This window comes from Ovis aries, chromosome 13 (assembly GCF_016772045.2).
Source record: "Ovis aries strain OAR_USU_Benz2616 breed Rambouillet chromosome 13, ARS-UI_Ramb_v3.0, whole genome shotgun sequence".
Taxonomy (NCBI): Eukaryota; Metazoa; Chordata; class Mammalia; order Artiodactyla; family Bovidae; genus Ovis; species Ovis aries.
In genome coordinates, this window is record NC_056066.1 from 17,683,431 (window position 1) to 17,711,151 (window position 27,721).

Consider the following 27,721-nt stretch of genomic DNA (forward strand, 5'->3'; position numbering starts at 1 on the left):
TGTTCCCTTATCCTCGGCTGGAAGCATGGTTGGAAACCCAGCAGGAAATTACGGGGGTTATAGTGAGAATGGAAGGGAAGGTTCAGTGGTACTTGGAGGGGAATGACTTTGTCAGCAGTGGACAGAAGGGACTAAAATGTTGACTGAAGCTCCACGGTGTAAGCCCTGGAGGCCAGAGCTTGAAGTGAGTGAAGGTGGGAGGGAAGGTGTGTAATCGCTTGTGGCCTTGTGCTGTATTATTTCCCATCGTTTCCTAGAATTGGCAGAGGAGTCCCGCCGTTGAGATTTTTGTTGTCTTTGCTTTCAGTTTCAGTTGTCTGTGAACACTGAGTAGACCTTTGATTTCGATGCAGCAAACATGTGTGTTTAAATACAGAGATTTCGTGGTTGTTGCCTAAATACTTGTATCGTCAGTAGCCGTTTTCACCTTGGCAGAACCTGTCCAACAAATAGTTTTAGGAGGTGAGCATGAAGGGTCTTGTGAAATCTGGGATGGTGGCAAGTGGTACTTGAATAGTGCGCGCCCGTTGCACACATTTCCTTTAGTCTTAGAACTCTGTTCATCTCAGTGATTCTAAGAGTTCATTACAGTTGGTCTTTCTTAATAAAGCTGTTTCCCTCTGGTTGACACAGTGATCTTAAGTCTGTCCATTTTTCCTTCTACCTGTCTATAACAGTCTATTCCATTTTCTTACTTAGTGATTGTGATTTTGTTTTTGGTTCGAAAATGAAGTTAGATATTTAATGGTGATAAAATATAAAGTAGAGAACTTACTTGAATTTGATCTTTTTAAGCATTTTCTGTTTAATTCTTTGCAAAGTGAACTCGGCTTATTTAAGGAGAATCTGAGAATGAGCAAATTAACTTGTAGAGGGTCTGACCTTGGATAGCAGCTGTTGAGCTCTAAGAGTATTAGAAATTTTTGGAGCAAAACCCTTGAGTTTTTTTAAGTGGGACTGTGGTAATAGGATTTTTTTTTTCTACCCTAGAGGTCTTATTTTTTGTCTTTTAGTTCCTTGCAAAGAGAGGTTGGCTGATAATTTTTATCTTTTTTAAAAATTATATTTCTAATTTCTTTGGGGTATATTACTGAACTATTCTGTTGATTATAACTCTGAAGTTTTTATTCTGAAATTCCAAGTTATTTCTTTCCGACTGATTGTGACATAGCATCTTGATACTACATTTGTTTTCCAGGTATCTCAACACACAGTTTATTAAAAAGAATAAACTGACAGAAGCGGACCTTCAGTATGGTTATGGTGGTGTAGATATGAATGAACCACTTATGGAAATAGGAGAGGTAGGAAATCCTTTAAAAGACTGGCAAACATAAGCATGTTTTTATATACTGAAGTAATGTGATTCCCTGTCTTCTTAAGAACACTGAGTTGACTGTCTTAAAATTGTCAAGATTTAAAACATCCTAAATGTTAAATAAATGAAATACTGTTATGATTTACTAAGACTTTCACATAGATGAGAAGAACAGAAAAGATGTGGGAAAAGTATTATTTTAATAGTTAAATTAATGGTGGATGAATGACAGAAGGTTAATGGTTTTGCTTTATGAAGAAGCTCATAAAATGTATTTAGAAAATATTGAGACTCTTATAGTTAAAAAAAAAAATGTGAAGGACATGGACTTAAAAGAGAACCCAGAAGAGATGAAATAGAAATCTGTGGATGCAACAAACTTATTTTAACTAAGGTTTTATAAAAACCATTTATTTCTGTAAGATTTTCAGTTAATGATAAAACCTTAATTCTGTTCCTTATTCAGAATGTCTGACATGTGAGCCAGTGTCATTTTAAATTAAGCCATTTATTTTCCTTATGTATATTCAGTTTTTATTTGAATTTTGAAATAAAGTTATAAATACTTCTTCTGATGGGTATTTACTTTTACAAATGTTTAAAGCAAACACTGAGTAATTCAGCCTTGATGATTTTCAATTTTTCCTGGCAGCTAGCATTGGACATGTGGAGGAAATTGATGGTTGAACCACTTCAGACCATCCTTATCCGAATGTTGCTCCGAGAAATCAAAAAGTGAGTGTTGACATCGATCTTAAGTTGATTCTGATTTGCTGATTGAAATGGTTTGAAATACTGAACACTGGCCTGGCTGTCCACTGCACATAGGCCCCATTTTACTGTAATGACCCTCTTTTTCCTTTTTAATAAAGCTAGTATTTTAAAGTGGTTTTATAATCTTTTGGTTTTGGGGGGGGTGGAACCACAAGATTTTACTATGACATCATATGCTTAGTAAATAAGTAAGTCCCCGAAGGAAATGACTTCTTCTGTAGTCCCGAAACCTCTTGGATCCTGTAGACAGTGCTGCTGAGTTCTTTGAACATGTTCTCAGTTGAAACCCTGATGATGATAACCTGCTCAGGAAAAGCGATTCTTCCAGTTAGTTGGGTTACCTTTACAACCAGTTAACCCATGAGGCAAGTTTATGAGAAAAAGGCTCTAGAATGGTTGATTCTGCTTGTGGCCCAGAGAGGATGGCTTGTCTGAGCTGCTGTGTGAATAGATTGTGGCACAGTGTAAGTTTTCTTGTGGAGTCCAGAGTGGGGCGTCCTTGGCTCAGGTGTGGCCTAGCAGATTCTTACTAGACCCTAGGTGACTGAAATTGCTGTGAAGGGAATTCCCTAGACCAGTGAATTGCCACATGATAATGGCCACTCCCTCTGAAACTGCTTTCAGAAGACCCAAATAGGGAGTTTTTTTATGTGAGGAAAAAAAGGAAAGCATTTTTCTTACTATGGGGCTCCTAATAGGAAATAAGGGATTATGAAAAAAAGTTCACCAAAAAGGATAAGACGCTGTTAATACCAAATAGGAAGTATGTGATAGAAATTAATAACTTGTTTTTAAAAAATGGTCACTCACACTTTAATAATACTGTTGTTTCCAAAGGGAAACTGTTTTCTTCCTTCCTCTTTTCTCTGCTGAACTATGAAAGACTAAAAGGGCACTCGCAACAAGGGTTTTAGGTTTCCTTTGCTAAAAATATCAACTTTATTCTTAAAATTCAGCTATTTTACAGGTACAATGGAAATATTGTTAAAATTTTCTAAATGCACTTTTAATGAGTGTCTCTTTTATAACAATTTAGATCCAACCTAGTAAATTTTTCAGTGTGATTGTTAGCTTATTAAAAGTGAATTTAATAAAAAACTAAGGAAAGCATGACTGTGTAAGAAAAAGAATAACAACCGTAGGATACTAATTCTGGAAAAGACATAGAGACTATGGTCAGAGACATTAGGCCAGCTCATTTTAGTTTTGTTGTTATAGTCAATTTCCTTTACAGTATTATTTGACATGCTTTACTAATATCTCATTTATTTTTTTATGTCTGCTTTATTAAGTAGGTATTACCTTACATTTTCTAGTGAGGGGTACTAAGGCTTAGTAATAATAATAAAATATGGAAACTGTGTACCAGGCAGCAATTGAAGTTTTACATGCTAATCCCATTTAATCCTCGCCACCCTAGGAGACTGGTATGATTTACCATTTATAATGTGTTAATCTTCTTTGACGATTTCAGAAAGTTGAGGGCCATCTCAGCCTTAAGGTCAAGTTATCTGTCAGGCTAATGGAGGATTTTTTCAAAAGCAGACTGTAGATTGCAGAATTTTTTTGTTTGCTTGAGAGAGTCAATGAAACAATTCTTAGTTTAATTTTTGCTTTTTGTGGAAATGTGTACACACGAAATTTAATTGATAATCGAAAAGTAAAGTTGCTCCTTCTATATAAGGAAGAAAGAAACAAGTGATGGAGTCATAGATTGTGCGTCAGCATATTTTCATAGTGTCTGCTTTACTAAGGAAAGATGGAAGTAACTCTGTTCATACAATAACTTGTCTTTTATAGTAAAATAGTAGAATGCCAACTGGGACTTTCAGTGTAGTAACAGCCTAACATTGATCATTTTAATCAATAAAATGCTGTAATTTCATGGATCTAAATGTTACAGTGTAAGAATGTGAAATTGGAGAGAAGAAAGCAGATCAGTTTTTTAATGCAAGTAAAAGGAATTGTTTAGGTACTTAAGGATACTATTGAAAACACAAACTCTTTAATGTTAAATGGATTCAGAATTGCTTTCCTTTTTCCAGTAGCTCTGTAGTTAACTTTCTAGTCAGATAGTCTTTGAGCAAAAATAAAAACTTTAAATAAAATTCTTTGTTCACCTGTGAATTAGGAGCAATTTATAACATAGGCTGCTGTGACTGATTTGTATTTTCTCTGACATGTTCATAGGCTTTTTATTCTATTTCTAAACTGTTAAGATTTCATTGAGGAAAAATACAGATTTCATTGAAGAAAAAATATAATCGTGGATAAAAATAAAATTTAACGTGTGTGTATGAGTCGCTCAGTTGTCCCTGACTCTTTGCAACTCCATGGACTATAGCTGGTCAGACTCCTCTGGCTATGCAATTCTCTAGGCAGGAATTCTGGAGTGGGTTGTCATTCCTTTCTCCAGGGGATCTTCCTGTTGTTTGATTTTCACTTTTTAACTTGAAAAATTTTATAAAAATATACTTACCCTTGTCTATTATTTGGTTATCATATACGAAAGACGAAATAACTGCTTTTTTACCTTTTCTTTACCCATTTGTCAGGATAATGAATTGGTTTGCTGTCATCTTCAGAAAGTGGCCAGTTAGCTTTTTCCACCCAGTATATCGTGATGAAACATAAAGACTTAAATATATTTTATTTGTCTCTATTGTCTCAATTTTATTAAAGTTTGAATAGCATCTCTCTGGTTAGTTGGTGCCCTAGTCTTTTTGCTATGACCATTGTCATCCTTGATAACTTTCTTGCTATCTCGTATGTCAGGATGTTTCAGGCTTATCTTGTACATTTTCTTCCTCAGACCTGGCACTAGCTACTTAGTGAAAAACTTAGTTCCAAATACACAAATGATATGTAAATACATTCTTGAAAAACATTGAATGCTCCAGATCTTTTCCTCTCCATGGAGGTAATCCCTGTTTATCATTTGGTTAACTGTCTTTTCAAACTTTTTCCTATGAATTTTTATATCTATGTACAGAATACGATACAAAATATTTTTGTGTTTTCTTTTTTCAAGTGTATAATTTTTTCACTTTTTTCTAACTTTTAAAAATCATTTATGACATACTGATTTATCTATCTTGATAATTTTTCTGTGTTTGTACATAGAGATCTTACCTTCCTCCTTCTTCCTAAACTCTATATCGAGTACAGTTCTACCTCATTTTATTAAACTCTTCTCCTAGTGATGTATATTAGGTTGTTTCCAGTCTTTCCATTAGTACAACTCTGAGTTCTGTTATGCACATATGCAGCTTTTTAGAGCTACAGAGTATATGCATTTAGAATTTTGCCCTCTATAAAGTAACTGTTCTTCCAAAGGCATAGTATGGGAACCCATTTCTCTACCACTCATCAAGTCTTGATGCTACCAAATCTTTCTAGTCCTTGATTTCCCGGTACCACTGGAGGTGCCCTCGAGTGGATACCACAGAGTCTGGATGCAGGCAGTTTCCTTCCTCCTTGGACTACGCTCACTGCTCCTGCAGGGACGCACTGAGCAGCTAGTCTGCCAGTGAGCTCACTGGTTTTGTGCTAGCCCGCTTTCAGTAATGCCACTCCTTGCCCATCCTCCTTTACATCTTCTACCCCCTTCTTGTAGACGTCCTTTCTCTTCTGCATTTTTGTTTTTCTGTGCTATCTAGTCTTCATTCCATCTTATTTTCAATTTCTACAGGTCCAAGGGCTACTGCCAACAATGGAATATTAAAAAGTATCCTTCCTATCACTTATCAGGTTTGGATTGAGGCAGGAGACTGCATTTAATTTAATCTTCTCATCATAATCACAGGCGGCAAACAAAGGTTTCAACCAAGAGATTAATTTGCCCATTGTCACATAGCAGAATCAGGATTTATGAGAGTTTCAGCCTTTTTTTTTTTTTTGCTGCACTGGGTCTTCGTTGCTGCATGAGGGCTTTCTCCTATTGTGGCGAGCAGGGGCTACTCTCTAGTTGGGGTGTGTGGGCTTCTCATTGCGGTGGCTTCTCTTGTTGCGGAGCACAGGCTCAGTAGTTGTGACTGACGCACAGGCTTAGTTGCCTCCTTGGGCATATGGGATCTTCCCAAAGCAGTAATTATACCCATGTCCCCTGCACTGGCAGTCAGACTCTTAACTGCTGTTACACCAGGGAAGTCCCTCAGCCTCACTTTCAATGACTGTCACAAACCTAGTGTGCCCTCTTAAATGCCTTGGTTTTAAAATCACACTCAGTGCTTTTTTTTTTTTTTTGGTCTCTTAGCTTTCTTCTCTTGCTTCCATTTTGCTCAGTCTGTACTTAAAATGCTGTCTTAGTGATGCTTCACTCATTTACTAGGCACTGTGCTGTATACTTTCTTGGATTATGCTTAATCTTTACCATATCCTCTTGAGAGTGGGTGCATTTCTTATCCCCACTTTACAGAAGGAGAAATCTCTGAGTAGGAAAGGTTAAGCACCTGCACATGGTGGCATATTAATGCAACCAGAGCTTGAACCTAGGCAGTCTGACTCCAAAATCTGGGTCTTAAGAATTACAATAAACAATTCCTATAAGCTGCCAGACGAGTGATTTCATTATGGTTGTTGTAGGCATTTTCCACGTAGTTCTGTCAAGATCAAATAATGAACCACATAATAATTCTTTATATTGTTTTCTCAGGGCTCATCTCTTGGGTTCACTGTTCTTAAATAAATCCAGAGCTTATTCACATAACCAGCTTAGTCATTGCTTTTATATAGTACTACCTTATGAGTATCATTTCAGTTTATTTTCATTATCTGTCAACTTAATAGAAATAAATTATAATGATTTTGTTGTACGTTTTGTGCAGTTATAAAAGTATATGGTGATCTTAAAGACTGAATAATTATGCCTAAGGGTTTCTGAGTTCAGATGTTATTCCTACAGTAGAAGACAACTTAGTCATTAAGCGCTAGGAATATTGATATACTTTCTAGGCAGTACCTTACCAGATTGCTGCTTCTCTGGGCCTTTTGGGGTCAGAAACAAAAAGGGCAGGAGTAGGAGTGGGTGTTTTCTGGGTGCTGAGCAGGGACGGTAGAATTTGGTCATGAAAATAACTTCAGGTAACCTGATTTAGATATTTCTCACTTTGTCCTACACAGAGTTAAAAGGCTAAGAGCTGTGCGCTCCAAATTGATAAATTAAGTCAAATCATTTTTTCACCAGATTTAATTTGGGCTCAAGAGGGAAGGTGAGCAGAAGACATGAGCTCACCTAGTGTCACTTTGTATATATTTATTGTCCTTATTAGTGATAACAAAACGTAGACTTTGTAACCAAGATTTTGTGACTGTCAGAAGAACTGTAGCCATATTAATTCAATCACAAAAAAACTTTTCTCAGAACATCCAGATAATTAAAGGAAGAAGGAAAGAAGCTTAGAGGGAGGTGGAGGCAGGGAAGGACACTGACTTACAAAGGTTATTGCTGCCGTGATTCTCCTAAATGTTAGAAGCGCTTTCTATCCCAGTGTAAAACCCAGATGATTGTACTGGAAATGATGATGGTATACTTTTCTGTTGCTTTTTTTTGTAAAATAATTATTCATTCAAAGAAAGATATTTAAAAGTGAGGTGGAAGATTACCAATAGAAAGGTAAACCTTTGACTGGATAATGGTTTGATTTAGGCATTATTACTGGATTCAGAACCTTCCAGTATAGAGCCAGGCTGTGTGGCTTTAGGCAAACCTTTTTTTTTTTTTTTTTTCTATGTCTATAATTAGAAAAATAAAAAATTCACCTACATTTCTTATTGTGACTAAGACTTACATCCCAGTAGTGCCCTTGACTGACTAGGAGCTTATCAAAAGTCACATAATTGGGTCACATCTCAATAATTGAGATGATTTTAGATCCCTTTGTAGCTGTAAAAGAATATAGAAATATTAAAGCATGTCTCAGTAAATTCTAAGTAGAGAATTACCTTTGTGCTTAGATGAAAGCAACTCAGTGGCTCTAGCAGATGTCTTAGAGAACAATAGCTATTAGTCATTTCAATGAGCAAAATACTGTATAGAGTGTACTTTTGAGGAATGAGTCCCATCAGAATACTGTAGGCATACTTGTGATGGTTTAAAAACTGGATTCTCAGACCAAATCGTCTAGTAACAGAGTTTGTGGTGAGTGAAATTCAAATATTCTTAACCACTGGTATTGCAAATCTTGAATTGATGGGTTTATAGCTACTCTGTTAAAATTGAAGAATTATCTTAGTATCAAAATAGTATCTTTTAATTTTACAATTAAGCTTTTCTGTTGTTTATTGAACTGACATCTGATGGGTACATTAACTGTCATAAATATTAATTCAGCTGCAATATTAAAAATTGCATTTTAAGTATCATGGGTGCATTGACCTTTAAAATACTTCATAAATAAAGTGATTAGACCAACAGAATAAGCAGCTGTATTTTGGCATACTTTGGTATATTTCCATGGATACTTGCATTCTCAAGGATGTTTTTTGTTTTACCTTGTTTTAGTGATCGTGGTGGAGAAGACCCAAACCAGAAAGTAATCCACGGGGTTATTAACTCCTTTGTTCATGTTGAACAGTATAAGAAAAAATTCCCTTTAAAGGTAACAAAGCTTCCTTTGAAACATAAATTATTAGACCTTTAATTTCTAAGGTTGCTTGTTCTGATTTTTAAAATATGATTTAATTGATTTATTTAGTTTTATCAGGAAATCTTTGAGTCTCCCTTTCTGACTGAAACAGGAGAGTATTACAAACAAGAAGCTTCAAATTTATTACAAGAATCAAACTGCTCACAGTATATGGAAAAGGTAGGAAAGCATTATGTTAACTATTGTCATCTATTATATATCAGGTGTGGCTTATTTAATATTAGTTATCTTAGTTAATATTTTTTTTTGGTGGAAAAGGTTCCCTTTTTCTTGATCAGTCATTGTTCTTGCTTGACATTTTCCATGAGAAAAAGTGCTGTTCCAGTTTTCATTGTGGTCAGTGCTTTCTGATAATTCTGATTAATCTAAAATTAATATATTTCATATTCTTGACAAAATAATAAGCTATATTTTATGTTTAGTAGTTAAGAGAATAGGCTAAGTACAATAGCTAGGTATTGGGAGTGTTTTTCTTTCTGTAAAATACCAGGAAAAAAATAGTAAAGTTATAATAATTCTAGATACTTAGTCTTTTGGTCGTTAAGTTTGTGGAGACTGAGAAAAACTTGCATGAGAAATTTTAGTCATTAAACCAGCACATTGATAACCATATTTAAAACGGCTATGTATATTTTCTTAGTCAAAGAATAATCAGATTATAAATTCAGTCATCAGATATGTTAGACATTTTAACTAGTTTTCTTCTGCCACTGTATTGAATCTCAGGCATTTTATTATCAGGTGAGTTTTGTTAGTTTGTTCACCTTTAATAAATGTCTGAAGTGGAAAAGCTGTAGTGAAGCCTCCATAGGACATGGATCAGGAAATACCAGTACTTACTGATATAATACACTGGTGTCTGTTCCACAAATCCAGGTCCAGGAGCTGCTTAATTCTCTTTTGCTTTGTCAGTGATTAGCTCTGGGACCTTGAGTAAGTTATCTAGGACATTTTCCTCCGTTAAGTGCAGGTGACACAAAGTCTGTGGGTCTTAGCTTTTAGCCCTTTTTACATCTTAGACTCTTACTAAAGGTTCTAGATCCAGTCTTGAAAGGTATACACAGAGTATCAGTGATATATAAATTCTCATCATTATATCTGACTCTCAAAAACAGGCTGTTGGCAAACACTGAAAACAACCCAAATGCCTTTCAAGAGTTGAAAAGACAGGCAAAATGTATGTACATAAAATGAACTATTATTCACACTTAAAAAACAATAAAGTTCTGACACATGCTGCAGCATGGATTAACTTTGAAGACATTATGCTGAATTAAAGAAGCCAGACATAAAAGAACAAATATCTTATGGTTTAACTTGTACAAAATGTCTAGGATAGACAAAGAGAGGCAGAAAGTAGATTAAAGGTTTTGGGGAGAAGAGAACAGGGAGTTATAGCTTAATGGTTTCTGAGCTTCTGTTGGGTGTAATGAAAAAGTTTTGGGAATAGACAGTTGGGCAACATTGTAAATGCAATTAATGCTACTAGATTGTATACTTAAAGATGGTTAAAATGACAAATTTTATGTTACACATATTTGATCACAATTTAAAAACGCTAATAATATACCAGAAATCACTGAATTGTATATATAGGACAATTGGAGTCAGTAAATAAGGGAAAAAATGCAGACCAGTTAACTTTTGTTCTTTTTCATAAGGCAGTGCTGAAGTGTAGCTTAAATAAGATTTTGAAATGATTTATGGAATGGAACTTTGAATTGTGAATAGAATTATGTAAATAATTTTATTTGTTAATTTGCCATGTAAGTTACTTACTGATATTTCAGGTGTTTTCTCATAGTAGTTCATGACTGTAAGAATATATTTCTAAAGGTTCTAGGTAGATTAAAAGATGAAGAAATTCGGTGTCGAAAATACTTACATCCAAGTTCATATACTAAAGTGATTCACGAATGTCAACAACGAATGGTAGCAGACCACTTACAGTTCTTACACGCAGAATGTCATAATATCATCCGACAAGAAAAAAAAAATGGTAAGTGATACCAAACATCAATAGGAATAGGAGTGAAATTATATACCCACTTTTTATATCATCTTCCAGCCTCCTTAGGCTTCAAACATATTTAAGCAATATGTTGATACGTTTTTCAATATGCCTTTTTACAGATTATTAATTATCTATTTTAAAGGACTGTTTGGAAAAGTATATTTTCAAACTATTTTCTAAAGTCAAAAGAAAAACTGGGAAAGTGTGTTTGCACATTTTAAAAAATCACAGGGACTAATTTCTTTAATACATTAAGAGTTTCTAGGAGGAGGAAAAACAAAGAACAAGAAAGGGATATGAAAGTAGATTTTAAATATCTGAAGATGCTCAGCCTCAGTCGAAATAGAAATACAAAGTGAAGATACGAGATAACAATAAGCAGTGAAAAAATGGAATTTTTTTAGAAAAAAAAATGAGAATTTTTCAGTAATAGGGAATAAATGTGACAAGATATGTGCCAGACTCACACAAAAAACTGAACATCATTGAAAGGAGCATTGATAGATCCAGGGCAAGCTTTGCAAAACCCAAGATTATTTTTTTTAACTCTGAAAGTTACACTGTTAGCCTAAACGGTCAAGACAGTTTTGAAGAGCACAGTGAGAAACCTTTGCAGGATAGCATGACTTCTAAAAATTACAGTAATTAAGAAAAGGAAGTGGCACAAGGGTAGTCAGAGTGACCAGTGGAATAAAATAAAAAAGCCAGGAAATAACTCATGCATACGAAGATATTTCATTTAAGACCAAGGCGGCCTGCAGAGCAGTGGGTGAAAGGTAGTATTTTGAACACACAGTGCCAGGTCCATTGGATAACCAGTTGGGGAAAAAGTGAAATTTGATCACTACTTCAAACACTGTATACAGAGTCAGTCAATTCACCTTGGGCTTTTGATCTCAGTATAAAGCAGTAACTCTTCCAGAAGATAACATAGAATAACTTCAGGACTTGAGGGTAGAGAAAGATAATTTAAATGAGACACAGAAAGCACTAACCACAGGGAAAGATGATCAAGTTTATTACTTTATCATTAAAAGCTTAAAATCAATACAAAACCATAAGACCATTGGATCATCAAAAGAGCATCACAAGAACAGTCATAGGACAAAGGAGCCAAGAATACACAGCATGGAAAGGATAGTCTCTTTAATAAGTGTTTTTGAAGAAACTGGATAACCGACTTAACCATACACAAAAATTAACTCAAAATGAATTAAACACTTTAACTTAAGACCTGAAGGCATAAAACTAGAAGAAAGCAAAGGTGATAAGCTTCTTGATACTTGTCTTAGTGACGACATTTTGAAACTGACACTAAAGTGAAAGTGAAAGACGCTCAGTTGTGTTCTACTCTTTGTGACCCCATGGACTATGCATGGATTCTCCAGGCCAGAATACTGGAGTGGGTAGCGTTTCCCTTCTCCAGGGGATCTTCCCAGCCCAGGGATCGAACCCAGATCTCCTGCATTGCAGGCAGATTCTTGACCAGCTGAGCCACAAGGGAAGCTAAAGTAAACATGTGGTTCTGCATCAAACTAAAAAGCTTCTGCCCAGCAAAGGTAACCATTCACAAAATGAAAAAGCGACCTACTGAATGGGAAAAAATCACATATCTGATAAAGGGCTCATACAACTCAATAGCAAAAAAAAATTGATTGAAAAATGAGCAGAAGACCTGAATAGGCATTTTTCTAAAGAAGACCTCCAAATGGCCAACAGGTACATGAAAAGGTGCTCACCATCATTAATCATCAAGGAAATACAAGTCCAAACCACAGTGAGGTATAACCTGGCACCTGTTAGCGTGGCCATTATCCAAAAGACTAGAAATAACAGATGTTGACAAGGATATAAGGAGAAGGGAGCTCTCATGTACTGTTGGTGAGAATGAAAATTGGTGGAGCCACTATGAAGAACAGTATGGAGGTTTCTCAGAAATTAAAAAGTGAAACTTTCATGTGATCTAGCAATTCTACCTCTGGATATTTATCCAAAAAGAAAAAAAAGCTAAAAAAGATATAGGCATCCCAGTGTTCACTGCAGCATTATTTACAAGAGCCAAAATAAGAAAACAAGTGTCTGTCAGTGGATGAAAATAAACACACAGACACATAGAGAAATATCATTCAGCCATGTAAACAAAATGAAGTATTGCTATTTTGTAACAACATGGAAGGATCTCCAGGGCATTGTGCTAAGTGAAATGTCAGACAAAGACAAATACTGCGAGATCTCACTTATGTATGGAATCTAAAAAGCAAAACAAGTGAGCTCATTAATACAGGGAACAGATACGGTGGTTGCTGAAGTCAGGGATGTAATAATATGTAGCATGGTGACTAGTTAATAATACTGTGTTACATATTTGAAAGTTGCTAAGAGAATAGATTTTAAAAGTTCTCATCACAGGAAAAAAAGTTATAAATACGTAATGGTGAAAGATGTTAACTCGACTGATTGTAATGATCATTTTGCAGTATATAACAATATTGAAAATCATTTTGTTATAATCTTTAAAAGTAATATATGTCAGTTACACTTGAAAAAAAGCCAGTCATAGGGTTATATATTTGTAATTGTTGAAAAAGGTTTATGTCCAAAATATAAAATAATTAGGACATTTGAACAGGCACTGCGGAATATACATATATATATATATATCCAGATGGCCAGTAAACATATAAAAAGTCTCTCAATCTCGCTAAAACAGAAATACAAATTAAAATCACACTAAGGTATCAGTAATTAATAATATTTTGATATAAAATGAAAAAGACTGAAAATAAGTGTTCGGAAGTGTATAGAGTAATAGGAACTTGTTATACATTGGACATAGAGTATAAATTGATGTAGCCACCTTGAAACTCTTGCCAGTGAGTAGCCACTAACACTGAATAAACATATCTCTTAAGATCCAGCCATTGCTCTCCTAGGTGTTAACGCCCCCACCCAAAATGCATGCATACATGCACAGAAGAGCATGTGCAAGCATGCTCACAACAGCGTGGTTTGTAATAGCCCCAATCTGGAAGCAGTGCAGATGTCCTGAAACCGTAGAATGAATAAAGTGCCACACAGAGATACGATGGAATGTTAAAGAAGAGTGGAGAGGAACACCTGAGAGCTGCGTACAACTCAGACGAACCTTTTATATTGAACCGAAAAAACCAAACATGAAAGAATTGGATGGTCTTGTTCTTCTAGATAGTTTCAAACAGGCAAATTGAATCTGTGGTGTAGTTGAGTAGTGTTGTCATGACCGTGATTACCGTTGTGGAAGAGCAGGAGGAGGAGTGAAGGCAGGGGGGCTTCCGGGAGGAGGTTATGTCCATTTCTCACTGTGGGTGGTGAGAACCTGGCTGGGGAGGGGGGCCACTTGTGGTAATTCATTGAGCTATACACTTAGGGATTGTATACTCTTCCATATGTGTGTTATACTTCAATAAAAAGTTTGAAATAAAAACCACTACCCTGAGATGTCATTTTGCACCTCTCTGTGTGAAGATCAAAGCATTTGTTGACGGAGCTCCCGGCTGCTTGGGGGCTGTGTCTACAAGGTCCTTCTGTGAGACAGCTTTTGCACAGTAGTCCCACTTCTGGGAATTTATACTATGGATACTCTTGCACATATGCAGGATTATTAATCGTAACAGTGTAAATATCAAAAGATTGGAAACAGCCAAATTCCCATGAGTTGTTAAATAATTGTCATATAGCTGTCAGATGGAGTGTTAAGCAGTTGTAAAATATGGGGAAAGGCTTTATGTACTCATAGGAAAAGATCTTCAAGTTAAAATGTTGTGTTCTGCAGTCGCAGATAGTATATGAAGTACGCTACACTGTTTATTGAAACAGGCGGGCAGAGGGAAGAATAGTGCTTGAATGGGTAGGAAACAGCTCTGAGAAGATAAAAACAGCCACAGCGTTGCTTTCCCAGGGGAGGAGTACCAGGGGGATTAGGAGAAAGGTGTCGGGGTGGGGGGGGGGCTTGTCTGCATATGCTTCTGTAATTCTGCATTTTGAATCATGTATTACCTGTTGTATTAAAAATATTTTTTAAACTGTTTGTAAATTTCATAATAAATTTCTTTCTCCCCTCAGACATGGCAAATATGTATGTCTTACTCCGTGCTGTGTCCACTGGTTTACCTCATATGATTCAGGAGCTGCAAAATCATATCCATGATGAGGGCCTTAGAGCAACCAGTAATCTTACTCAGGAAAATGTGAGTGACATAAGAAATGGGAAGATTTTTCTATTAATCAGACTATCATGGAGTTTTTCTTTTGACTTTACTGTTTAAAAGCATGAAAGAAAAGTCCTACCATGCCAGTAAATGAGACATCTTTATTAAAATGTTCAAACCTAGAATTTGTTGGACATGTTGTAGAATTATCAGTGATTAGGAAATCAGTTGAGTAAGACTTCTTACACTACTGTGTTCATTTACCAATTCTTGGTTAATTTCTCCCAGAAAAGTATGTTTGCAACTTCAAAACAGTTGTGTTTCTATGTAACTAGCATCTATGTTAAGTTAATTGTAGTAGTATTGGTATTAATCACTGATCATATGGACAACTTACAATTTGGTTTCCTTTTACATGTCCTGGGTATGATAGCCCAGGAAGCAAATTTGGATTAAAACTATCTTCCCTAAATATATGCTTATTACCCAAAATAGTCAACAGTGACCCCAGTTCCTGTCTTTCTTAAGAGTTCCCTGCCATTTAAATGACAGTTTACAACAAAGCGTCTTTCCTATCAAAGTATGCTCCTGTTGTCAAATTTTGGTGGACCACCTTCCTTGGTTTTACTAGTAATGGATGACAACTAAGGTAGACGTGACATCATATGTCACTTGTCTTCCCTAAGTAGAACTGTTTGCTCCCCTGTGAGGAGTGATCTGTGTATAGACCTTATTTAAAGAAAAGAGATGTCATTCAGTTGTGTCTGACTCTTTGCAACCCCATGGACTATACAGTCCATGGAATTCTCCAGGCCAGCCAGAATACTGAAGGGGGTAGCCTTTCCCTTCTCCAGGAGATCTTCCCAACCCAAGGCTCAAACCCAGGTCTCCAGCATTGGCAGGTGGACTTTTTACCAGCTGAGCCACAAGGGAAGTCCAAGAATACTGGAATGGGTAGCTTATCCCTTCTCCAGCAGATCTTTCTGACCCAGGAATCGAACCTGGGTCTCCTGCACCGCAGAGGGATTCTTTACCAACTGAGCTATCAGGGAAGCCCTATAGACCTTACTGACAGGAGCATTTATGAAGTGCTGTTTTCCTTAGCTGTAGATTGGTCTTTGGCAGATAATTCTTAGATGTCATGTCCTGTCACAGTAATGCATAAACTTTTCTATTTTTGTTAAACTGTTGGTTTATACTGTTTAGATCTAATAGCCTATATTATTTATTAGTTTTCTTAGTTTATGTTAGTTTTACAGATTCAGAGTGTGGAATGACATTGGTCGTAGAGGCATAGAGTTTAGTGTCACGGCCTGGAGATGCAAGTACAAGAGAATGTGTTCATAGGAAACTCAGAAAATTTTAGCTAACTTAGAGGTCTTAGGTCTAACTTCACAGTTATATTCATTAATAGTGAAAACTCACTTTTGCACTACTAGCTATTTCTTCCCTGTGAGATGTGGGGAACTCTACTGCCCAACTCTGGAAGAGTCTCAGTTTTCACAGATAATATCTTTTTAACCTCTCCCCTCAGCCTTTAGTGACTTTGAAGACTGTTTTTGTTTACATAATCCCCTATGAAATTGATAGGCCTGGTAGTTCTGAGATTGTATCTTGTTACCCTTATGATACAGAATTCTAGCACCAGAGAGAACTGTGTTTTCCAACCACAGGCCTCCATTTCTGGTGTTGAGTGACAGCCAATTTCAACGCTGAAGTTTTAGATTTTGACTGTCTTAGCTAAAAACATTTTTTGAGGATGTGTATTGTTTGTAACATTGTTTGCTGGGGGAAAATTTTACTTTTAAGCAGTTTTTACTAAGCCTAATGGTTTTATCCATGAACTTCTTAAAATATGGTTTTGTATTTCTTAATTTTAGATGCCAACACTATTTGTGGAGTCAGTTTTAGAAGTACATGGTAAATTTGTTCAGCTTATCAACACTGTTTTGAATGGTGATCAGCACTTTATGAGTGCGTTGGATAAGGTAAAATTTCAATACATGTATCTTTATCTATATATAATTCTAATTTAATCATTATTCTTTAAATAGTTTCAGAAATAGGGCTACTAATTATGAGATTTCTAATCTGTACATGAAGATTAACCTTCAGTTCAGTACAGTTCAGTCGCTCAGTCGTGTCCGACTCTTTTCGACCCCATGAATCGCAGCACGCCAGGCCTCCTTGTCCATCACCAACTCCCGGAGTTCACTCAAACTCTCATCCATTGAGTCGGTGATGCCATCCAGCCATCTCATCCTCTGTCGTCCCCTTTTCCTCCTGCCCCCAATCCCTCCCAGCATCAGAGTCTTTTCCAGTGAGTCAACTCTTCGCATGAGGTGGCCAAAGTACTGGAGTTTCAGCTTTAGCATCATTCCTTCCAAAGAACACCCAGGGCTGATCTCCTTTAGAATGGACTGGTTGGATCTCCTTGCAGTCCAAGGGACTCTCAAGACTCTTCTCCAACACCACAGTTCAAAAGCATCAATTCTTCGGCACTCAGCTTTCTTCACCTTAACCAACTTCATAGTGAAAGTCAGAAGTATGTAACTTATAATTTTTGAGTAAATAACTGAATTATTAAATTGAATGCTTAGATTATGTGGGAATTGAATTTCCCATGATTTTGCTGTAAAAGGAGACTTGTTAATATACTAGTACATTCTGAAAATTACATGTAAAATTTTAGTATTATTTAGTGCTCTTTTTTCCTTTGAATATAATACTTAGGCTATATTGAATATTACTTGAAAGAAAAATAAATATATTTTACAAACTTGAATTTAAATTTGCTTACATGTTTGTTGTAAGATTTTTTTAAAATATAGTTTTATTTTGTCTGTGATTCAGATATTAGAAATAAGTTATAAAGAGCATCTTTCAGTAGGAACAGGATATATATAATCATTATATAATTGTCACGAGGGATATAAGGATAGGAGTTTACTCTGTATTATATATGAAAAGAATATTAACAAACTACCACCAAAATGCCATGTTTTGTGTCAGGTAGTAATTTTTGGATGTACCGATTATAGCATATATTAAGCCGGCTGTATTTTTACCCAGTTCAGTTCAGTTCAGTCACTCAGTTGTGTCCGACTTTTTGCAACCCCATGAACCACAGCACGCCAGGCCTCCCTTTCCATCACCAACTCCCAGAGTTCACTCAAATTCATGTCCGTTGAGTCAGTGATGCCATCCAACCATCTCATCCTCTGTCGTCACCTTCTCTTCCTGTCCTCAATCTTTCACAGCATCAGGGTCCTTTCCAATGAGTTAGCTCTTTGGATCAGGTGACCAAAGTATTGAACTTTCAGCTTCAACATCAGTCCTTCCAGTGAACACCCAGGACTGATCTCCTTTAGGATGGACTGATAGGATCTCCTTGCAGTCCAAGGGACTCTCAAGAGTCTTCTCCAACACCACAGCTCAGAAGCATCAATTCTTCGGCGCTCAGCTTTCTTCACAGTCCAACTCTCACATCCATACATGACCACTGGAAAAACCATAGCCTTGACTAGACGGACCTTAGTCGGCAAAGTAATGTCTCTGCTTTTGAATATGCTCTCTTGGTTGGTCATAACTTTTCTTCCAAGGAGTAAGTGTCTTTTAATTTCATGGCTGCAGTCACCATCTGCAGTGATTTTGGAGCCCAAAAATATAAAGTCTGACACTGTTTCCAGTGTTTCCCCATCTATTTCCCATGAAGTGATGGGACCGGATGCCATGATCTTCGTTTTCTGAATGTTGAGCTTTAAGCCAACTTGTTCACTCTCCTCTTTCATTTTCATCAAGAGGCTTTTTAGTTCCTCTTCGCTTTCTGCCATAAGGGTGGTGTCATCTGCATATCTGAGGTTATTGATATTTCTCCCAGCAATCTTGATTCCAGCTTGTGTTTCTTCCAGTCCAGCGTTTCTCATGATGTACTCTGCATAGAAGTTAAATAAGCAGGGTGACAATATACAGCCTTGACGTACTCCTGTTCCTATTTGGAACCAGTCTGTTGTCCTATGTCCAGTTCTAACTGTTGCTTCCTGACCTACATATAGGTTTCTCAAGAGGCAGGTCAGATGGTCTGGTATTCCCATCTCTTTCAGAATTTCCACAGTTTATTGTGATCTACACAGTCAAAGGCTTTGGCATAGTCAATAAAGCAGAAACAGATGTTTTTCTGGAGCTCTCTTGCTTTTTTGTTGATCCAGTGGATGTTGGCAATTTGATCTCTGGTTCCTCTGTCTTTTCTAAAACCAGCTTGAACATCTGGAAGTTCATAGTTCACGTATTGCTGAAGTCTGGCTTGGAGAATTTTGAGCATTACTTTACTAGCGAGTGAGATGAGTGCATTTGTGCGGTAGTTTGAGCATTCTTTGGCATTGCCTTTCTTTGGGATTGGAATGAAAACTGACCTTTTCCAGTCCTGTGGCCACTGCTGAGTTTTCCAAATTTGCTGGCATATTGAGTGCAGCACTTTCACAGCATCATCTTTTAGTATTTGAAATAGTTCAACTGGAATTCCCTCACCTCCACTAGCTTTGTTTGTAGTGATGCTTTCTAAGGCCCACTTGACTTCACATTCCAGGATATCTGGCTCTGAGTGATCACACCATCGTGATTATCTTGGTTGTGAAGATCTTTTTTGTACAGTTTTTCTGTGGATTCTTTCTACCTCTTCTTAATATCTTCTGCTTCTGTGAGGTCCATACCATTTCTGACCTTTATTGTGCCCATCTTTGCATGAAATGTTGCCTTGGTATCTCTGATTTTCTTGAATTGATCTCTAGGCTTTCCTATTCTATTGTTTTCCTCTATTTCTTTGCATTGATTGCTGAGGATGTCTTTCTTATCTCCTTGTTATTCTTTCAAACTCTGCATTCAAATGGGTATATCTTTCCTTTTCTCCTTTGCTTTTCACTTCTCTTCTTTTCACAGCTATTTGTAAGGCCTCCTCAGACAGCCATTTTGCTTTTTGGCATTTCTTTTTCTTGGGGATGGTCTTGATCCCTGTCTCCTGCACAGTGTCACGAACCTCCATCCATCGTTTTATCAGGCACTCTATCAGATCTAGTCCTTTAAATCTATTTCTCACTTCTACTGCATAATCATAAGGGATTTGATTTAGGTCATACCTGAATGGTCTATTGGTTTTCCCCAATTTCTTCAATTTTAGCCTGAATTTGGCAATAAGGAGTTCATGATCTGAGCCACAGTCAGCTCCCAGTCTTGTTTTTGCTGACTTTATAGAGCTTCTCCATCTTTGGCTGCAAAGAATATAATCAGTCTGATTTCGGTGTTGACCATCTGGTGATGTCCATGTGTAGAGTCTTCTCTTGTGTTGTTGGAAGAGGGTGTTTGCTATGACCAGTGCATTCTCTTGGCAAAACTGCAGTAGCTTTTGCCCTGCTTCATTCTGTACTCCAAGGCCAAATTTGCCTGTTACTCCAGGTGTTTCTTGACTTCCTACTTTTGCATTCCAGTACCCTATAATGAAAAGGACATCTTTTTGGGTGTTAGTTCTAAAAGGTCTTTTACCCTATTACTGGCGACTAATTCCTGTTCTGTCTTCCATTTAGGCCCTTACATCAGTTGTAAATTACAGAGAACCCAAGTCTGTTTGCAAAGCACCTGAATTGGTAAGTTTGATGGTTGCATAAATGTAATCTTATGAAAAATTGTCATTAGAGAATGCAAGCTGAGATGAATGTCAGATTTGTTTTTGTAGCATTTTTTGGAAAAATTAATGAAACTAATTATTAAAAATAGAAACTGATGAACATTGTATATAATTTGGCATTTGTATAAGGGATGCAGTTGGTCATCTCTGTAGCCTTTTCTTAAAAAGTAATTGAAGGAGAAAATATTCCATCTTACAAAGTTTGGGTTGGAAAGGATGACTGCTTTAAAATAATTTGCATCGCATTTCATAGAGGTTTAATTTTATCTCAACTCTAAAGGAGGAATTTGATGACAAATGAAAACCTTTAAAGGAAACTTGCTTATAAGGTTGTTGTAAGATTTTTAATGAGTATTTTTTAATGTCATAAATGATTTTACTGCTCAAAACTCACCTAGGTGTTGCATCAAAACCTAATTACTTATATCAGTGCTCCATTGGATCATTCAGTGTTGATTAGATTCTACTTGTTTATAGTTTTTTAAAAAAATTTACCCAGTGACATGTATTTTAAGTTTTAGTGCATAATTTCAAAACATAAGCTTGAGGATGGCAAAAACCCATGATCTTACTTTGCGTTGTTACCATGGTGCCTCCTTTGAGAAGGACCCTTTGTAAGAGTTACTGTCAATTTCTATTTGAGCTCGCTAAGTACTGTGACAACTTGCTGAAGAAATCAGCAAAGGGGATGACAGAGAATGAAGTAGAGGACAAGCTCACGAGCTTTATCACTGTCTTCAAATATATCGACGACAAAGATGTTTTTCAAAAGGTAATTTTTGAGTCTGAAAGCTTTATGTGTCAGCTTTGATTAATCTTTGAACTTTAAATCAGAAAGGAAATAATCTTTTAATCTTTCTAAATGTAGTTCTACGCAAGAATGTTGGCGAAGCGTTTAATTCATGGGTTATCTATGTCTATGGATTCTGAAGAAGCCATGATCAATAAATTAAAGGTACTGTAGGACTTCGATGTGATGTCTTAGAAGTTATTCCACTAGCACACAGAGATGGTCATTTTCACAGTATGAGTAATAACAGGAAATAATTCATTAGCAGTTGACTGGTTAAATGTAAAGTGTAGTTTCATGTTAGCACATGCAAAGGCTGTATTAAAAGACAGAATCTCTATATGTTGATATAGAATCATATACAAGATAAGAGTTGTATTACTTAGAAAGGAGCATACCTAAAATATTCCTTTAAGTACAAGTTTTGTGGAGGGCATTTGAATTTCAGTTCACTTTTACGTGATTTTAGCTTACACACTGATGAGATAAGCAGTTGCTGATTCATATGTATCCTGAGTTATTCAATAGTTGATAATTTTCCTGTATAGCAGACATTGAATATACAGTCCTTTTCAAAGATACCAAAAATAACTTTCAATTTTTAAAGATAATGTTAACAAAGCTTTTTATATCCCAAGCTTAGAGATCCAGATTTTTTGACCTGATAATCACAGAGTTTGGAATAATTTCAAAGAAATAGATTTCTTCATTATTCACCTGATAGTATTAAAAATCTGCCTCAGTGTCCTCCTTATAACATTAACTACTGGCTCAAATACTCCCAGTTATCCTTCATGTGTATTCGATAGTATCTGTAAACCTTATAAGGTATCTTACAGTAATGAAGCAGTTTTTAGTGTTGAAATGACATACAGATTTATAGAAAAGTTCTTGTTTTAAATGGAAATTTGTTATTTCATAAATACTTGTTTTCATTCACTTATTTAATCTGTGTTAAAAAAAAAAAGAAAGGAATTTTTGAAATATTTTGAGTAACTGCTTTGCGTGATGAGTAATACAGGCCTTTGGTGTGAGTGTACAGCCCGGATCTTTGACCAGACACATAGCAGTAGCACAACATTCTTAATAATCAGTACGGTTTATTATTTCTGTTTTTAAATCTTTAAAACTTTCTTCTTACAGCAAGCCTGTGGTTACGAATTTACCAGCAAGCTACATCGGATGTATACAGATATGAGTGTCAGTGCAGATCTCAACAATAAGTTCAACAATTTTATCAAAAATCAGGACACAGTAATAGATTTGGGAATTAGTTTTCAAATATATGTTCTACAGGTATGTGTTTTATTGTGGGCATTTACTAATGATTTCTGATACAGAGGACTGATTAATAGATGGATGCCTGATTACCTTTCTTTCAGTCAGAGGGTTATAGCTTCTGAAGTTACATGTTACGTTGATTTGGAATGAACTGTGCCCTGACAGTCATGCTGATGGGTTTTATCAGCATTTGAAGGGAGGAGGAAAAAGTTGTTTTAGTTGCGTGTGGTGGTGGTGTTAGTTGGTAAGTTGTGACCAGCTCTTAAGATCCCATGGACTGTAGTCTGCCGATGTCCAAGGGATTTCCCAGGCAGGAATACTGGAGTGAATTGGCATGTCCTTCTCCCAGGGATATTTCCGACCCAGGGATCAAACCCAAGTCTCCTGCATTGCAGGCAGATTCTTCACTGCTGAATCACCAGGCATTCCCATTGTAGTTGCTTGCATCATTTTATAAACATTCACTTTCAAGTGAGAAGTGTATCTGCTTAACAGTTTTACTCTTCTCCTTTTAGGCTGGTGCATGGCCTCTTACTCAGGCTCCTTCATCTACATTTGCAATTCCCCAGGAATTGGAAAAAAGTGTACAGATGGTAAGTGGACAGAAGATATATTGGAAGACCTAAGGAATTTTAATAATTGTCTTCATGTTATATCACTTTAAATATTTCTTCAAAGTCTTCTGGGCTCATGTGATGTAAAAACCCATTCACAAGTTATGATTATTCTGCCTTGTAGGAAGAATGTAAATGATGATAGTTTCTAAAACACTTAGTGGTGTCAGTTGTTTGTCAGAACGTGTCTCTTACTCTTAGTAAATCGATTATCTGTCGTAAGTAATTCTAAATTACAAAAATTTTGATATTAGAAGAAAGTTTTAGAATCCAGGACTTAAAGCAGTCATCTTCTAATTTTTCTCTTGAATGTGGAGCCATTTTTATAATTCGTTTATTCTTTAAAGTAGTTATTTTTGTTTCTGGGCTATAATTTGGGTAAATATATAGAGAATGGGAAATATTCTAGGAAGAAAAATGGATTGAAGATGGAAAATACAAGTAAACATGGTCTTAAAATGTGACTGAATAGAAACCTTAGAATTCTAACCTAAAGCGTTTGCAGAGACTGTGGAGACTCCATTGTCAGCAGCTGTTGAGCTATAATTCATGTACCATATGGCTTAGTCATATAGTTGTGTAGTCATTCTGTAAGGCTTCTGTAACAAAATACCACAGCCTAGGTGGCTTATAAACAACAGAGATTGATTTCTCATGGTTCTCGAGGCTGGAAGTTTGAGGCCGGGATGACAGCATGGTGGGGCAAAGGCCCTCGAAGGTGACAGACTGTGACCTCACGTGGTGGCAGGAGCTGGGGAGCTCTGTGGGGTTTAATGCCTCAGATGAGGTGATCTAAGCACCTCCCAAAGGCCCCACCTTCTAAAACCATCCCACTGGGCATCAGGATTTCAACATGCAAATTTGGGGAGACACAAACATTCAGGCCACAGCACTACACAGTTCATGTAACATGTACATTTTCAGTGGTTTTCAGTATATTCACAGTACGTTCGTTAGCACCATTAACCTTAGATCAGTTTAATTGTTTGAAGTGAAGTGAAGTGAAGTTGCTCAGTCGTGTCCGACTCTTTGCAACCCCATGGACTGTAGCCCACCAGGCTCCTCTGTCCATGGGATTCTCCAGGCAAGAATACTGGAATGGGTTGCCATTTCCTTCTCCAGGGGATCTTCCCGACCCAGGGATCGAACCCAGGTCTCCCGCATTGCAGGCAGACACTTTAACCTCTGAGCCACCAGGGAGCTTAATTGTTTAATTACCCTGAAAGAAACCCCCTACCCATTAGCAGTCACTCTTCACCTTCACCAGCTCCCTACCCCTCTCCAGCCCTAGGCAGTCTGCTTTTTTTCTCTGTAGATTTACCCATTCTGGACATCTGTTGCAGTGCTCTTTTGTGGTCTTTTGCGTGGTCTTTTGTGACTGCCTTCATTCACTTTGCAGAATGTCACAATTTATCCATGTTTTAGCCTGTGCCAAATAATGTTCCATTGTTTGGAGTCACCACATTTTATTTACTCATCCAACATCAGTTGATGGGCATTTGAGCTGTTTTGATCTTTTGGGTGTATAAGTCATGCTGTCTGTGGGGTTGCACAGAATCGGACACGACTGAAGTGACTTAGCAGCAGTAGCAGCAGTCATGCTGCTCCGAACATTCTTGAATGGATGGACATGTTTCCATTTCTCTTCCAACTGACCCTTTTTGATTCTCTAACTCACCAAACAAGGCTTCTTATTTCTTGATTGGATGGAAGTTTAGGTAGCATTTTTTTTTCCAGCAAAATCTTCATTATCCTTTTCATTAACTTTTTATTTTATGTTGGAGTATAGCCTACTAACTAGAGCTTCCCTGGTAACTCAGCTCTTAAAGAATCCATCTGCAATGCAGGAGACCCTGGTTCAATTCGTAGGTTGGGAAGATCCACTGGAGAAGGGATCGGCTGCTCACTCCAGTATTCTTGGGCTTCCCTTGTGGTTCAGCTGGTAAAGAATCTGCCTGCAATGCAGGAGACCTGCATTCGATTCCAGGAGAAGAGAAAGGCTACCCACTCCAGTATTCTGGCCTGGTGAATCCATGGACTACATAGTCCTTGGGGTCGCAAAGAGTTGGACATGGCCGAGCGACTTTCAGTTTCACTGCCAACTAACAATATTGTGATAATTTCACCTTCATGGCCGATTAACAATCTTTTGATAATTTCAGGTAAACGGTGAAGGTGACTCAGTCATACATATACTTGTATCGAAAAGGCTTTCATTATCTTTTGGTAGTCTTTTATTTGGGCAATAACTTGAGGTTGTGAACCTCAAGGTATGCGTATGTTATTTAAAATGAAAATGGAGAGAGTTGCATGGAAACATATACACTACTGTATGTAAAACAGGTAGCCAGCGGGAATTTGCTCTGTGACTTAGGGAGCTCAGACCAGTGCCCTGGAGGAATGGGACGGGGTGAGAGGTGGGAGGGGGTTCCAGAGGGAGGGGACGTATTTATACTTACAGCTGATTCCTGTTGATGTATGGCAGAAAGCAACACAACGTTGTAAAGCAATTATCCTTCAGTTAAAAATAATAAAAATAAATTGAAAACGATACTTCATTACACTGTTTCCTAGAGAAGTCACAATGTGCCATTTGAATCTTTGAATTACGTATGTTTTTGTTTCTTTCAAAATAAGGATTATAAATCAAATAACATGTAAGCTTTGGAGTCATAAATCCTGGTTTCACATGTTAATTCTGTCGTTTACTGTGCTCTGTGACTCAGGGCAAATAACTTTCTAATTTTCTGTTAACTGATGATGCTAGTACTCAGTGCTGATATGAAGATAGAGTGAGAGGTGTAAAGTAAGTACTCACTAGACGGTGGCTGATAGTAGTAGTAGCAGTAGTTGATGCTAATGCTGATAGTAGTGGTAACAGCAGGCTGCATAATGTAAACAGTCAGGTACATCTTAAGATACCGTGCATAAGGTAGACTTAGAAGGCTGACCCCTCACCTTTAAGTCTTAAAACCTATTTCTTCTTAAGCGCCTACCTTGCCAATGGAAATTAAAGGAGAAGTTGGGGGCAGAAATAGTAATAGTTTCCTTGTAACTTTGTCATTCTTTTCTTTCTCCTTGAAATAATTATTTTCCAGTACTTTTTGGAGTACTGGAATAAACCCCTTAAACTTTATTTATTAACATATGACCACCCCCAGGTTACAAACAAAAAGTGGGTTTCTTTCTGACTGTAAAATCTTGCTTTCAAGAATATTGTTTTCTCCATTTGAACTTTCTCTCAGTACCAGTAGAGGGAGTTTGTCCTTTTTTTTTTTCCCTAGTACAATTTCAGTATCATTTTCTCACTGTAGATTATGTACTAGCTCTTTAAAAAGAACTCTCTACTTTTTGGACTGATGTCCCACATTCAGTCAGAGGGAGGAATTTTTTTAATGTCAAAGCTATGCTACTAGAATGTTTAATTTTCCACAGTAGTATCAACAAAAGGATACAAAGTCAAGACTCTGATGCATTGCTTGTATTAGTGTTTGACTGTATGTGGGAGTTAAATCACGGCTGTCACTTTTGAAGTAACTGTTGACACTGGTCAACTTGTCCCTTCAGCGGGGTATATGTTGTAGGAGACTAGAGATGAAGGTATGGTTTAATGATTTATATTTTCATATTAAAATGTGCACAGTAATGTTTTTTGCTTAGTGCTTTATCAGCTTCCCTGGTAGCTCAGCTGGTAAAGAATTCACCTGCAATGCAGAAGACCCCGGTTCGATTCCTAGGTCAGGAAGATCTGCTGGAGAAGGGATAGGTTACCCACTCCAGTATTCTTGGGCTTCCCTTGGGGCTCAGTTGATAAAGAATCTGCCTTCAATGTGGGAGACCTGGGTTCAATCCCGGGATTGGGAACATCCCCTGGAAAAGGGAGCAGCTACCCACTTCAGTATTCTGGCCTGGAGAAGTCTGTGGATAGAGGGAGGAGCCAGCAGGCTACAGTCCATGGGGTCACAAGGAGTCTGACATGACTGAGCAACTTTCACTTGTATTTATAAAGTTCAAATTGATATCATTCAAAACAGTAATATCTGACTTTATACACAAAGTCAGATTTGCAGGACTGGTTTGGCAGTGAAACTATAGACTGAGCTGTAAGTGAAAAGGGCTGGTCTGATATTTGCATAATCTTTATTAGGAGCTTTAATGTGTTTTTGCATTTTCTCATCTATAAAATGAGTAAATATACTCTGTGGGCTCTAATGTCTTTTTCTAACATGAATTTTCTTTTGCTTTTTTAGTGTAGTGATAGCCAAGTAATTTAGGTTGTCATAGCTGAAAATAATTTGATTCCTTTTTTCTTTTTTACAGTTTGAATTATTTTACAGCCAGCATTTCAGTGGAAGGAAACTTACATGGTTACACTATCTTTGTACAGGTAAAATGCATTTAATTATATCTAGTTTAATG

General features: G+C 36.9%; 1 protein-coding gene across 10 annotated transcripts in view; it reads left to right on the forward strand.

Annotated features, from left to right (window-relative positions):
- CUL2 (cullin 2) overlaps positions 1 to 27,721 on the forward strand; it is a 75,241-nt gene that overhangs the window by 31,281 nt on the left and 16,239 nt on the right. For all 10 annotated transcript variants that reach the window (XM_060396853.1, XM_042230464.2, XM_042230466.2 and 7 more), the window contains 13 exons: positions 1,199 to 1,304; positions 1,971 to 2,053; positions 8,595 to 8,691; positions 8,788 to 8,898; positions 10,576 to 10,738; positions 14,855 to 14,979; positions 16,821 to 16,928; positions 20,517 to 20,576; positions 21,261 to 21,389; positions 21,486 to 21,572; positions 22,551 to 22,703; positions 23,204 to 23,281; positions 27,623 to 27,689. In XM_060396853.1, the coding sequence (XP_060252836.1) occupies positions 1,199 to 1,304; positions 1,971 to 2,053; positions 8,595 to 8,691; positions 8,788 to 8,898; positions 10,576 to 10,738; positions 14,855 to 14,979; positions 16,821 to 16,928; positions 20,517 to 20,576; positions 21,261 to 21,389; positions 21,486 to 21,572; positions 22,551 to 22,703; positions 23,204 to 23,281; positions 27,623 to 27,689 (1,367 nt within the window). The remainder of the gene's footprint in view (positions 1 to 1,198; positions 1,305 to 1,970; positions 2,054 to 8,594; positions 8,692 to 8,787; positions 8,899 to 10,575; positions 10,739 to 14,854; positions 14,980 to 16,820; positions 16,929 to 20,516; positions 20,577 to 21,260; positions 21,390 to 21,485; positions 21,573 to 22,550; positions 22,704 to 23,203; positions 23,282 to 27,622; positions 27,690 to 27,721) is intronic.